The following is a 13,930-nucleotide window of genomic DNA, read 5'->3' as shown; positions in this document are numbered from 1 at the left end:
CAGGATTACGAACTAGCAAACGAAATCATATTTGTTTTCAAACTTCAAAATTGCAGTTCTATTAATTATTGATGGTATTACAGAGTCCCACTTTTGAACAGGCTTGAAATAGAGACTGAAAAGTGCATAACTAACATTGTGTAGGAGGAAAATATATCTTTGTGGAAGCATGGACAAGATAAGTACAAAAAGCTTTTTCCTCTTGTGAAAATTGAATGTAATCCGGGAAAAGCACCAGGTTTGCAATTGGTACCAAGCTGTGTGGTTGCAATATGCAATACCAAAGTACTCTTTTCTTTTATAGATTGCTATACACGATATATTTTCAACAGGAGACCGTAAAGGAACGTGAATGTTGATGCTACATGTGCTCTTTGCCAAGCACCTTTGGAAACAACAGGGCATGTCTTTTTGAGTGTCAATAGTCTGCACAAGTGTGGGAGACATTGACAAAAGGAGTACTAAGGCACAAGTATATAGCGAGTTCGCAAATCCTTCTTGGCCTCCCACATCACAGACTCTTTCGAAGAATAAATTGATGCTCTTCACTTTAAGATATATATTTCAGGCAACAATCCACAGTATTTAGAGAGAAAGAAACCAAAGAAGGCATGACCAATTGCCTTCACCAGCAACATGACTGATCAAGCTGATTGATAAAAAACATGAGGAACAAGTTTAGCATTATTCAGAAAAAGAAAAGAGAAAAATTTTGAATTGAAGGAAGTATGGCCTTCTGCTTTGCTACAAGACCACTAAGGAACTTTTGCTTAACAAAACTCTTTTTGCTCACCAAAAAAAAGACAAAGCTCTTAAAATTGTAGTAATTAAAAAATGAAAAAAGAGAAAAGAGACACATAAATGTTGGGAGACGTCTCTTTGCATAGAGACCAACAATAAAAACGTGAAAAACTCATTGATTAGTTGTCTTTATTTTACTGGTTACATATATTTTAAATTAAACTTTAATAACAAAAATAAAATATATTATTATATATATATGAGGTATTTTGTGGAGAGACTCTTTCAACGAAGATGCTTTAGTTAGTGGATGAGTTATAAAAGAGTAGGATCAATTTTCTTTTAATTGGTTACACACTATGTAAATAGGGTTTTTGAATTAAATTTAACATTCATTTTTTTTAAATTATTGATTCTACCATTTTTTTTCTAGATCAAGTTGTGAATCAAGAATGTTATAGTATCTATTATCGACAAAAAAAATCATATTTCAAAAAAAAAAGAATATGAAAATTTATAAAAACAGAGAGAAAGAGTTTAACCGCGTACTCATTGTTACGGGGTCAATAGCCTTCTAGCTCCGGTCACCACCCCTAGCCATCTCTTTTGATCCTCTTAGCCTCTTCCATTAGCCTCATCCTCTTCACTTTCTCTTTTTTTTTTTGTTTGGTGTTACTGATTTTTCGCCTGAGTTTTTGGTGAATCTAGTCGAAGCTACAGACGTCTGTGGCCTCTCTGGAGCACTAGCAAAGCGAGGTTGGGTAGGGGAGTCTAAGGTACCTTTGATTTCAGTCTCCGCTTGCTAAATGAAACAGATTTGGGTCAGATTTGTACTTCTCTATTCCGGAAAGGATGGTCGAGCATTGCTCTCCTCCTCAGTGTCTTGGCTCCAGCTTGTTCCTGTGCGGTTTTGCTGGCTTGTTGCAAGATCAGTAGATGTCTTTCTTGGTGGAACTTTTGGATCTTTCCACTTGTGTCATGTTGTCGGATTTTATGGTATTAGTGGTTTGACGGGCACCGTGCTTCTCAATCTATATGGTGTTTGACAGTTTCTTTTGCAAATTTTCTTTCCTGTTTTGGTGATTGCTTTGATCTCTTATCATTTCAATTTGTGTCCGGATGTTTGAGTATTTGGTTTCGATCGACGAGGCTTCGTTTTGTGTAGGTTTTTTGAAGATTTATGGTGGGCTTCTATCTAGGTGGAAAGGGGGTAAATTAAATTGGTAAAATAAATTTGTTAATTAAATAATGAACCAATAAATTTAAAAGAAATTTTATTCATTAAACTATCAAAAATTTTATTGGAAATTCTAATTTACTTCAAATTTGATATCACTTTTCAATTTAGTTTTATATGATAACCATTTCATAAATTTCTTAAGTTTATTATGAAAAAGAAAAAATAACATTTTCAAATCATTTATAAATTTTTAATAGTTAGTTATAGAACTTTAAAAACTCAACCTCATCCCAAATACTAAACCCTAAACAATAACTACTAAACCTTAAACTCAAATGTTAGTGTTTTTTATCCGGTGTATTTTGAAAAGTGGTATCCGACTTAGCTTATTTCAAGCAATTTCTCAAAACATTATTTGATTAGTGTTGCTTTAATTTTGTATTTGTATATGCACATTTATAACTAATTTTGATAATATATATATATATACAAAGTATAATTATTAACTTGATGTAAAAATATATTTGTAATTATATTTATTTTATTATTTTTAAATTTAATAACATATTAATCTAATAGTTATATATGAGTTAATTTATTTAAATAGTTTTGTTAAAATAAATATTATATTTTTATCAACAGAATTTAACTGGTTGATAAATATAATAGTTTTGTTACAAATCATTCTTTACATTTTTTAATGTGTATGTCATGTCATCATTTTTCAATAGCCACATCATCATTTTTTCTAAGATTATGATCATTTGTCTTAAAAATTCAACACTCTAATTTCTACTTTTTACACTCCACATCATCATCTCTCTCTTCCACCTAGCAATTCAACACCCATTCATTTTTATACTATACAATAGTTTTGTTTAATAAAATTTAACGCTCTATCTATTTTTTATTGTTAAGAGTTTTCAATTAGTTTAATTAAAATAATATAAAATAAAATAAATTATTTTAGTTACATTTTTACAAAAAACAAAAATAAAAAAAATATGAGATCATTAAATAGACTTTTTAAATTATATAATTGAAAAAAGTTTTACATAAAGAGTAATTTTGAAATTGATAGTTGTTGGTATTTGGATAGTTAAAAAGGTAATTTGTAGAATTTTGGATATTAGACGGATTATTGTTAGGATCCATTTTGGTTATTAGACGGATTATTGTTAGGATCCACTATAGTAGAAATTGAAGTTTTTTTTTGTATCCAAATCAAATGAACCAAATCTTTATTTATAAAGTAGAAAAATTACGAATTTTGATATATAAATTTTGTTGTAAATAATTGTTGTTGAATTATTGAGATAAGAATAAAAATACATAATCTAATAATAAGAGAGAGACTCATATTAAAAATGGGTCCCACTTGGTGTTTATTCAACATTTGAATTCTTTCAACCGGTTGAATCCAAATAAGCATTCGACAGCCCCACTATTTTGCCTCTTGTTTTTCCAACTGTTGAAAAAAATCATTCAACAGCTTCAATGTGCGTAGCCTAAGATTGAATGTGGTGATGATACGTATACAAATCATTTATTAAATAATGTATAGAGAATTCCTTCTAAGACGTATATATATTTTAAAAACACATCTCTAGTTTTCGTATTTTTGCAATCTATGATATACGATTGGAGTTTCTTAGATTATTGTGTTAAGATCATCCAATTGTATTTGGTAAAAAAACGTTATGAAATCTTGTAAAAATTAAAAAATATAATAAATTTGCTATATAATTTGTTACCACCATAAATAATCTACAATTATCAATATTTTAATTTATAATTTTAATTAGTCGACAAATTGATAATTATTTATTTATATATTATATAAATTTAAATTTTATTTATCCTAATTTTTTTTTTGTATCTAGAAATTTTGAGCAGTTTTGCAATCTGAAAACATCACACACCATTTTAGAAGGTACTCAATATACAATTTCTCCTTTAATATAATATAATCAAATATTAGATATAGGTTTCAGAAACTTAATATTTTGTCATATAAATTAATTACATTCAATGTGGAAAAAAATATGTATGATACTTATAAATTATCAGATCATAAAATGACTAATGTTAATTTAGTAGAAATGTCTATTAATATAATAATGTATATTATTAGCTATGCTTTTAATAAATAAATAATTAAGAAGAATCGGGAGTGCTTGGTCGAAGCTCTAGTAGGTAGCCACTCCCTTCTCAGGGAATCTATTTTGAAATAAAAACAAGAAAAGATAGTTGACTATACGAAGTATTGCCCATCACTGTAAACTAAAATAATGTATACCTAGCAATACGAAGTATGTATTATGTATGGTAACATCCCTCATCTTAATAATGTTATGTAGTTAACATTATGAGTTTATTTTCATTCATCCAAAATTGATGTAAATGCCAGAAACCATTTAAATCTCTCGTTTTTATCAATTAAAATATGATATACTTGACGATAATTTAACTAAATATAAAAGTTATATAAGATATTATTTTATTTTGGTTTTTAATTATTTCAATCTGTTTTCTTATTAACTCTTAATAAAATTTCTGTAACTCGTTTGATTAGTTGTGTGAAATATACTTATTTGATCAATTTTTATTATAAAACTTATTTGATCAATTTAATTTTATTTGTTTGATATAAAATTATTTAAATAATGAATTATTTTATTTGTATTTTCATAAACAAAATTGCACCCATTTAAAAATGTATCAAATAAGTATATATCACACAATTAATCAAACGAATTACAGTAGTTTTATTAAAATTTCATAAGAAAATGGATTAAAATAATTAAAAACAAATTACATAGTATCTTATATAACTTTCATATTCAATATAATAAAATAATATTATTTTATATTTTCAAATACACTAAAATAAAAATATTAAAACACTACTTATCAAAAAATGTTAAAACATATTGATTTTCTAAAATAGATTTTGTTAAAAATATTCTTACGCTTTTAAAATGTGGGTTAAAATATCATTTACTTAAATTACGATCGTCATATTTTAATTGATGAAACAAAGTATTAAACAGTTTTTAATATCCACATTAATTTTTGGATGAACAAAACTAAATTCGTGATGTTAATTGTATAACATTATTAAATTAAGGAATGATATCATGCATAACATATATTTCGCTTAGTTAGTTTAATTTGATTAGTCATGTGATGACTAATACTCCATGTATTAGTAATTATTTTTTCTAGAATAAATAGAATATATATAAGCAAAATATATATATAAGGTTCACAATATACATCTGATCTGGTTCTTGTGCCGTCTATACATAATTTAAAGTGGTAAACGCCACCTGCACGTAAGCGAAATTGTTTTTATTAAACCTTTTGTTTTTACCTAATTAAATAGCACCAATTTGGTGAACCTTTTGTCGTTTTTGAGGATTAAACTAAGTGTTGTACCCATTTTTTAGCAAAAACAAACGACATGCAACCTAATCTTTGAATAAAATGTTATCTTGTGTGTATAAAAATTTGCAAAAATAATAAAATAAAAAGTCACTTATTTATAGATTTAGGTTATCGTGTAGTTATACACAGTTTGTCACTATTGAAAAAGCAAACGAAAACTCCAATAATACCTATAAATGTAATCAGGCTCAGCCCTGAAAACCTTTTTAAAATTTGAATTGGAAGAACAAAAAAAGGGGATGTTAAGTGGTGTTAAACCTGTTACCTTTGAGTAGAATATTAACTACTTTGACACAAAACATAATCTGAATAAATTGCATAAATAAATTAAAGTAAGAGATACACATAGTTCAAAATCTTCTCTCAGAAAGAGTTCTGTCTTGTCTCTCCATAAATTCTCTAAGATAATTTAAAGCATCGCCTAAACAACGGCTCAAATAATAGTTAATATAGACACAAACATGTTTGAGACTTATTTATAAATGCTGAAGATTTTTGGATCAAAGTGCAATTTTTGAAACTTTGTTAAAGACGCTAGTTGGCTTGGTCACAAGGGTGTCGATCGACACCAACCTAAAGATCGACTCCGACGTTAGCTTTTCAACTTCGATTCTCTTCAAACTCCAAATTGCTACAGAATTTTCAGAGTCATCCAAAACATACTTAAACCTGCAAAGTCTGTGAAAAATACTTGAAACGTAATATAAAAACTCTAAATAGAACTTATATCATAGTCAAACTCATAAAAACCATGATATATCATCCCGGTTCCCAATATTTTAAACACCAAAAGATGACTTTTTACTCTCTTTTTTTTGATAATTTTTTTAATGTAATTATGAACTTCTTATGGTCAACTTTCTAGATATGGCTGATCAAGAAATATAGCGAAATTGGATGTGTTAGATTTTTTGGATCAACCGAGCGGATTGCCTACTAACACTTTATTTTCATTTTTGACCTAGATCTCTATCCTAGATATGTTGTTTTTGGCGCCTTTAGATTGTACTCATATATACCATCAAGAACTTCCCTTATGCTCAGTGATGATGTGTTTAAGTGTCTTCATTTAAGCCTCTATCAAGCGATAATTGTACTCATTCCATCAACTAGTGGTTGGCCGCGGGCATCTTTGATAAGTATCAAATTTCTAGCTATAAGAAAGTTTTGGTGTATTGATATGAGCACTTGGATCGTTTGCATCTAAGTTTCAAGTTAATCATTCTTAAGTCGATTTGTTTTATTGTGAACTTATGTTGTTTGATTATAATCAGTATAGTAAATACTAATCATTTTATATGGTTTTTAATAGTGCTTTTATGTTGAGGGATTATTTTTTTCGCCAACTTTCTTTCTTAAAAATATTTCTCAGCTTTCTACTTTTTTGTGTTTTAACAAAATAAAGATGATAAAAATAAAGAAAGCATAAATCTTTTTGTGGATGTTCATTTGGTTATTGTAAAATGTTTTGGTTTTGTATAAACTAACTTTAATGTATTTAATGTACTTAATGTACTTTAATATCTTTTATTTTTTTTTTCTCTTCAGTTATGAAAATTCATAAAAGATATAGTACAAGTGGTTAGAGAAAAACAAAGAAATGATTATCAACAAAAGAAGAAAAGTGTAGAGATTAAGAGCATCATCTCCAACCCATTGAAATTTTGTTTATAATAGCATGTATAAGCAGTTTTACTCCAATGCATTGCTATTCGATCTTCTTCTAAAATAATTTTTTTTACTTTTGTATTTAAGAAGACAAAAAAGAAATCTCTGTTTTTAATACCGATGGTTTAACAGTTTCTGAAGAAAAGAACAGGAAAATATTTTCAAACTTTATCTGTACTGTGGAATTTTTTATTTTAAAAGAAAAATAGAAAAATACCGATGGTTTAACTGTTTTTTTACAATGAACGATACTATTCAATTACTAAGATTTGAGGTGGTGTGGATAACCAAACCGTAATAGAACAAGCAATGTAACAAAGTTTTCGATAAAAAGATCTTGCAATCTTAGCTAAAGAGTCCGAGCTCCATTTTGCGCTCTCGGAATGAGATATTTTGAAGTCCAAAAATATATCTGCAGCGTTTTTATCATCTCTAATTCTGTTACAAAACATGGTCGATGGTTTAACAGTTTGTGAAGAAAAAAATCAACCGATACATATGATCTGCCGCTTTGGGCAGACCATCAACCTATAGATGAGTAAAAATGCACGCTTCATAAGGAAATACTCCACCCGCACGTAAATTGTTGTTTATTCCATAGTTTCTACACCTTTTTGTTTTTAAATAGGACCAATTTGGTGGACTTTTGTCATTAGAGGATTCCAACTAAACGTTACATGTTTTTTAAACAAAAAACTAACGACAAAAAAACACTGACAAGTTAAAATCTGAAAAACTACTAACTTTTTCTTCCTGTGGGTACGCGTAAGAGGTTCCATTTTCCATGTTTTAGAATATTTAATTGATATTAGCATTATGATTGATCAAGAAACGATTACTTGTTTCACTTTTTCTAATGGATAGATGTATGCTTACATTAGAATTTGTAACCTTGCGCGAGACATTTATTTAAGAAATAATCAGCGCCACAAATACTAAAGGTCATACTTGGTAATATTATATATAACGAATCGGTCTTTATGAATTGGACTTACACAAGCAATCTTTTCTCTCTACTGTCGTCCTCTCTCACTTTCTATACGATGGCGGGAAACGGTAGTTTAGCGACTGTTCTAGGGCTAATTTTGGTGCTCACACTGTTCCATAACCCGATCACTGTTGCCGGACAAAGTATTCCGGCGGTGGCTTTATTTACGTTCGGTGACTCAAACTTCGACGCCGGAAATAAACAGAGTCTCACCAAAGCAAACGTTCCACAAGGTTTCTGGCCGTACGGAAAATCCAGAGACGACCCTAACGGCAAATTCTCAGACGGATTCATCGCTCCGGACTTCGTCGGTACGTTTAAAATCTTTATAACCGAAGTTAATCTCTTGAATTTACATGACCCCACTACTAGTGGGTATGGTGAGGTATTGCTACCGCACATGACTTCACTTTTAGAATAGTTTTTGACTTTTAGTCTCGTGAAATCCAATCTCCACGCTACAAACTAGGCATGGGTTTTGGCCGATTGGGTACCTTTGAAATGAAATAACCAAACGGAATATAACAAAATGAACCTAATTATAAATACCAAAATGTATATGTATTTTAATTCTGTTGTTAGTTCAGTTCTGATTCAATTTATTATTTCAGATTTAAAATATCTTAATTTTGGTATTCAGCTTTTTTGATTATTTGATATCCAAAATATGATATATATATAGTTTTATTCAGTTTTCAAATAACCAAATATCTAAAGATATAATTTATAAATAAAACATTTAAGATGTATTTTAACAATTAATAAAAATGTATGTATTTTGTCTGTTCTGAATCGATAAATATTTTAAGTTTATTAAAATACATTTTGAAAATTTAAATATTTTATTAATTGATAATGATTATTTATAAATTGTTAAATTTAATAAAAATTTAGTTAAAAACTATTAGAATTTAATAATGATGTATTTATAATCAATCTTCTTAATAGTCTAATAGATAAGAACTTAAAACATGTAGTATTAGTTTAAAACAAATGAAGTAAAATACTCATATTTTGTAAAGTTTTCAGCTGTTATGCAACTCACGGATGGAAATATTTTTTGTTTGTCTATGTATTTGATTTGGTCAACAAATCCGGACATTTGAGTAGTAATTTTGTATATATATTTAAATACTCTCTACTGGTTCATTTGGTTAGTTACGGTAGAAACGAGTAATTGTTTTGAAGAACTATTACACTGTACTCTGATCCAAATTAGTGTTAGGGTAGCCCGTAGCTAAATGACGTATGTAAACCTAAACTTCTCACATAACTGTGGATTTTATTTAAAAAAGATTCAAATTCTAAAAGAATATTATAACACATTTTTAGTTATCGCCTACACTTGCCCACAACGATAAACCAGTAAGAATTATTTAAAATATGTACAGCTGAATTATTATTACTAATGAAGAAAAGTAAAGCTAAAAGTAACTATAAATATTACTTTATATATATATATATATATATTACGTTTCCTTTTTTATTTTTAATAAAAAAAGCTAAGATATTCTAAGAATGCAGCAAAATTCATGGGCATTCCGATCGAAATCCCCGCGGCGATGAAACCGAACGTCAATGTTTCACGTGGAGCTAGTTTCGCTGTCGCTGATGCTACTCTTCTCGGAGCTCCTGTGGAATCTGTAAGTCCAAAGTGTACATAAATTTTCAAATATATATTTACATTAGTAAATCCACTAATATAATATTTATCAAAAAAATCCACTAATCTATTATATTCATCAACACATAACACGATATCTGACCAAAAATAAATAAAAGCTTCACTTTAATATGTGCAATTGTAATATTAATTATAATTTTTTTAGTTGAATCTTAATCAACAAGTGAGGAAATTCAATCAAATGAAAGCGTCAAACTGGAACGATGACTTCGTCAAGAAGTCGCTGTTTATGATATACATTGGTGCTAACGATTACTTGAACTTCACCAAGAACAACCCTATCGCCGATGCATCTGCCCAACAAGCTTTTGTCACTTCCGTGACCAACAAGTTAAAGAACGATATTAGCTTATTGTATGCATCAGGAGCTAGTAAGTTCGTTATCCAAACCCTAGCACCATTGGGTTGCTTACCGATCGTCAGACAAGATTACAACACCGGGATGGACCAATGCCATGAAACTCTTAATAATTTGGCTAAACAACACAACGACAAAATCGGACCCATGTTGAACGAAATGGCTAGAACTGCTCCTGGTTTCCAGTTCACAGTCTTTGACTTCTACAATGTTATTCTTCGTAGGACGCAGAGGAGCTTAAACTACAGTGAGTTGGTTAATTACATCTATTACTTATGTGCTTTTTACCAAGTAAATACGTACTATACAAAACCCATTTAAATTTGTTATTGCGACAGGGTTTTTGGTAACGAACTCATCGTGCTGCGGAGTTGGGACACACAATGCTTACGGTTGCGGTTTCCCCAACGTGCACTCGAAACTATGCGAGTACCAACGATCTTATTTATTCTTCGATGGGCGTCACAATACAGAGAAGGCACAAGAAAGTTTTGGTCATCTTCTTTTTGGAGCCGATCCAAATGTTATCCAACCGATGAACGTCCGTGAGCTCGTTACTTACCCAGTCGATGAACCAATGCGTGAGTTTTGGTTACCTACAACTTCGTCCGTGAGGGACTCTACCTCGTCATCAAGCCACGGTTACGAGTTCTACTGAGTCTATATAAAAATCTCTTATTTCACAAAATTCGGAATCTTAATGTTTTTAGTGACTCTAGCTCGTCATCTTGCTCGAGTGCGTTTCCCTCTGTAACAAAAGATTGTAGTTATTATTGGAATTGAATTAAATTTAAAGCTATCAAAAATTCAAAACCAATATTTGTTCGTTTCCAATTTTGCTCCTAATTTCTAAGACCCAAATATTTGATTTGGATGTGATCTGCATACCCTAATAGACATGCTTTGCCCTAACGTACGGAAATTTGACTTGGTATTTAAAAAAAACAATTGCTCTTGTATATGTATATTTGAATTGGTATTTAAAAAACTGATCTTCTATTTATTATATTTACTTTAACTATATATAACAAGTTTAGCCATGGCACTACAGATTATGAAGATGATAAAATTTCTAAATTCTCTTGTCGCTCGAGTTTTACCGGAAAAATACTACATATTAAGTTTACTATTGCGAGCTGCTGCTGTAGATTCTCCATTTTACGTATGGATTAGTTTATCAGCAGCGAGGCCCTTATTGCTTTTGGGTATACGTCAGAAGATCCATTCAGGGTGTGATGTGAAAGAAGTAGGACTGGTCATATCGGTTTAAATTTGGGTTTGGTTCGCTTTGGTTTGTTTGGGTCTTAGAAAATTTTAACCAAAGTCAATCGAAATTAGTTTGGTGCGTGTTTAGTTTGGTTCATATTTAGTTTGGTTTGTGTTCGGTTCTTTTGAGTTTGGGTTTATTTGTGTTTATTCAATTCAATCGAGTTGATTTTTAGTTTTGTTCTTGTTCGGTTACAAAAATATAATATATATATAAAACCTAAAATAAATCATCATATGACACTAAGTTATTATTTTTTCATATTAAAATGTAAAGTCAAAACTGTACAATAACATGTATTTCAATAATTTTAAATCATTATTTTGAATTTAGTATAAATATTATAGGTAGTTTTTCGATTTTTATGATAGATTATGAACTTCACACTATTTTATTTATTCTTAGTTATGGTTTTTTATTCATGTAGAAGTAAAATGTATAAAATATGTTTATTGTTTAAGTTAAGTTGTTAAATATTTTAAATCTTAATATTATTAGTATATTTAGTTAATTTAATTAAATAAATACTTCGATATTTTTGGTTCAGTTCGATCTAATGGCGAACCAAACCATTTGGATTGATAAATTGGATATATAATTAGTTTGGTTTAGATCACTTTAGATTTGGTTGAGTCTGTTTGGTTCGGTTTTCCCACCGCTATAAAACAAAAGAGCAAGGTACTCAAGCTCGCTTTCAAAATATGAATAAGCGTATATATTAAACAAAGCTCTTAAAAACGGACCGCAACCTGAACCGGATAATTCAATAATCTAGTTCAATGTTTTTTTAATATAGAAAACTAAAACTGAAGTTAGTAAATATGATGCATAGTTAAAATATAAATTAATATCAAATATAAAACAGTATACATATAAACTATTTTTGTTCATATGGTAGTTTATATATTTTTGATAGTTTTAATGATTTTTATAAAGTTCAATAACTTTACGATCCAATCCAACTACTTGACTGATTCATAGTCGAATTAGTTATGAGGCCCAACCTGGCTACGTGGCCGGTTCATGGTCGAATCTGGTCTAAGCACTAGGTCGGTCCGGTTTTAACTTGATTTCGACACTTTCTAAGTATCTTTTAAGTTTAAGGATGTGTTTTTTGTTAGTTATTTGATTATAGGATCTGCTAGTGTATCCCGCCTAAATTTTAGTAAAATTTAGGGTTTCCGCCTAAATTTTAGAAGGATTTAGGTTTTCCGTCCAAATTTTAGAAGAATTTAGGTTTTCTGCCTAAATTGAAGTTTTCCATAAGTTTTCCAGGACAAGTCTTCTCATGTATTAGATCTTAAAAGTAATTAATAAATGTTATAAAAAATATTTTGAAAGGGAAAAATTGAAATCATGTATTAATAAACATCTCTAAATGATGAAAATTCAGTTTTACTAAAATTAAATTATTTTTAACATAGATGAGAGTGAATGTAGATTGAGTCATGATAATTTTTAATTTGACCTATATGTGTTTAATGACTTATCTAATAACTTGATTTAAACACTTTAAATTTTTTTTTTTTTAAGTTTAAGGAAGTGCTTTTTTGCTTTGTTATTTGATTATAGAGTCTGGAAACTCCGAGAAGACTTTGGTTTAAAGTTTGATAACATATGTTATATTATTGTTTGTATATAGGGTTTGATTTTGGAATCTTAACTTAATTTGTTTTTTACCTACATTTATTTAGTTTTGTGTATATTCAACACTTTATAAGTTGATTTTACGTTTCATGAATTGTTTTTTGCTATTTAGGTAGTTATTTTATTAGGTTAGGGTTTGAAAGACTTCCAGAAGACTTCCCAAGAAGTCTTCTAACATGTTTCCACCTAAATTTTAGTAGAATTTTATTTTCCGCCTAAAGCAAAGTCTTCCAAAAGTCTTCTCATATATTAGATTTTAAAAGTAATTTATAAAATATATTTTGATAGGAAAAAAACCAAATCATGTAAATATAAACATTTCTAAATGATGTATATTTAATTTTACTAAAATTGAATTGTTTTCAACATAGCAAAGTGAATGTAGATTGAGTCATGATAGTCCTTGGTTTAGGGGTTTGGTAACATAAGTTATAGTATTATTGGTATATTTAGGGTTAGATTTTTAAATCTTAACTTAGAGACAAATAAATTTGAGATATATGTGTTTAGCTTTGTGTATATTTAAACACTTTAAAAGTTGATTTTAAGTTTAATGAAGTGTTGTTTTGCTATTTAGTTATTTGCTTTTAGGGTCTAGAAGACTTCTTGGGAAATCTTCTCTTAGAAGACTTCTTGGTAAGTCTTCTGTCTAGAAAAATATTTAACTTAATTGGAGTTTATGTCTTCATATATAAAGAAAATTTACACATTCTCTTTCTTTCTCTCAAATGGTTGCAACAAAAATATAGTGTTTCTCACTCAAAACCTCTCAAACCTCTCTCTAATCTCTTTGAACATCAAAACACCAAACTTTAGATCCATTTTTTTTTATTTTTTTCTTATGTCTTCTCACTAATTTATCTTTTTTTAAAAGGTTTTTCATTACATGATTCTCATCTTTCACTCATTCAAAGGTCTATTAATTTTGGATATGTATTTTTGTGTGT

The 13,930-nt window shown here is 29.0% G+C and overlaps 1 protein-coding gene across 1 annotated transcript; it reads left to right on the top strand.

The window, feature by feature from the left end:
* The first annotated feature begins 7,959 nt into the window (after nucleotides 1-7,959).
* On the top strand, nucleotides 7,960-10,882 carry LOC111211163 (inactive GDSL esterase/lipase-like protein 23). Its single transcript, XM_048772141.1, has 4 exons — nucleotides 7,960-8,338; nucleotides 9,552-9,670; nucleotides 9,857-10,316; nucleotides 10,408-10,882. The coding sequence occupies exons 1-4, from the start codon at nucleotides 8,020-8,022 to the stop codon at nucleotides 10,725-10,727; spliced, it is 1,218 nt and encodes a 405-aa protein (XP_048628098.1). The 5' UTR covers nucleotides 7,960-8,019; the 3' UTR covers nucleotides 10,728-10,882.
* Nucleotides 10,883-13,930: the final 3,048 nt, after the last annotated feature.

The sequence above is a fragment of the Brassica napus genome, unplaced genomic scaffold, assembly GCF_020379485.1.
Source record: "Brassica napus cultivar Da-Ae unplaced genomic scaffold, Da-Ae ScsIHWf_1457;HRSCAF=2047, whole genome shotgun sequence".
Lineage (NCBI taxonomy): Eukaryota > Viridiplantae > Streptophyta > Magnoliopsida > Brassicales > Brassicaceae > Brassica > Brassica napus.
The sequence above is the reverse complement of the archived record's forward strand: the minus strand, read 5'-3'. Positions and strand labels throughout refer to the sequence as shown.

What these genes read in the sequence shown, in the direction of transcription:
- LOC111211163 (XM_048772141.1), top strand. Translation starts at nt 8,020, where the DNA reads ATGAATTGGACTTACACAAGCAATCTTTTCTCTCTACTGTCGTCCTCT. An exon ending in TCGGAGCTCCTGTGGAATCT is followed by an intron (nt 9,671 to 9,856) that starts GTAAGTCCAAAG and finishes TAATTTTTTTAG; the next exon opens with TTGAATCTTAATCAACAAGT. An exon ending in GCAGAGGAGCTTAAACTACA is followed by an intron (nt 10,317 to 10,407) that starts GTGAGTTGGTTA and finishes TTATTGCGACAG; the next exon opens with GGTTTTTGGTAACGAACTCA.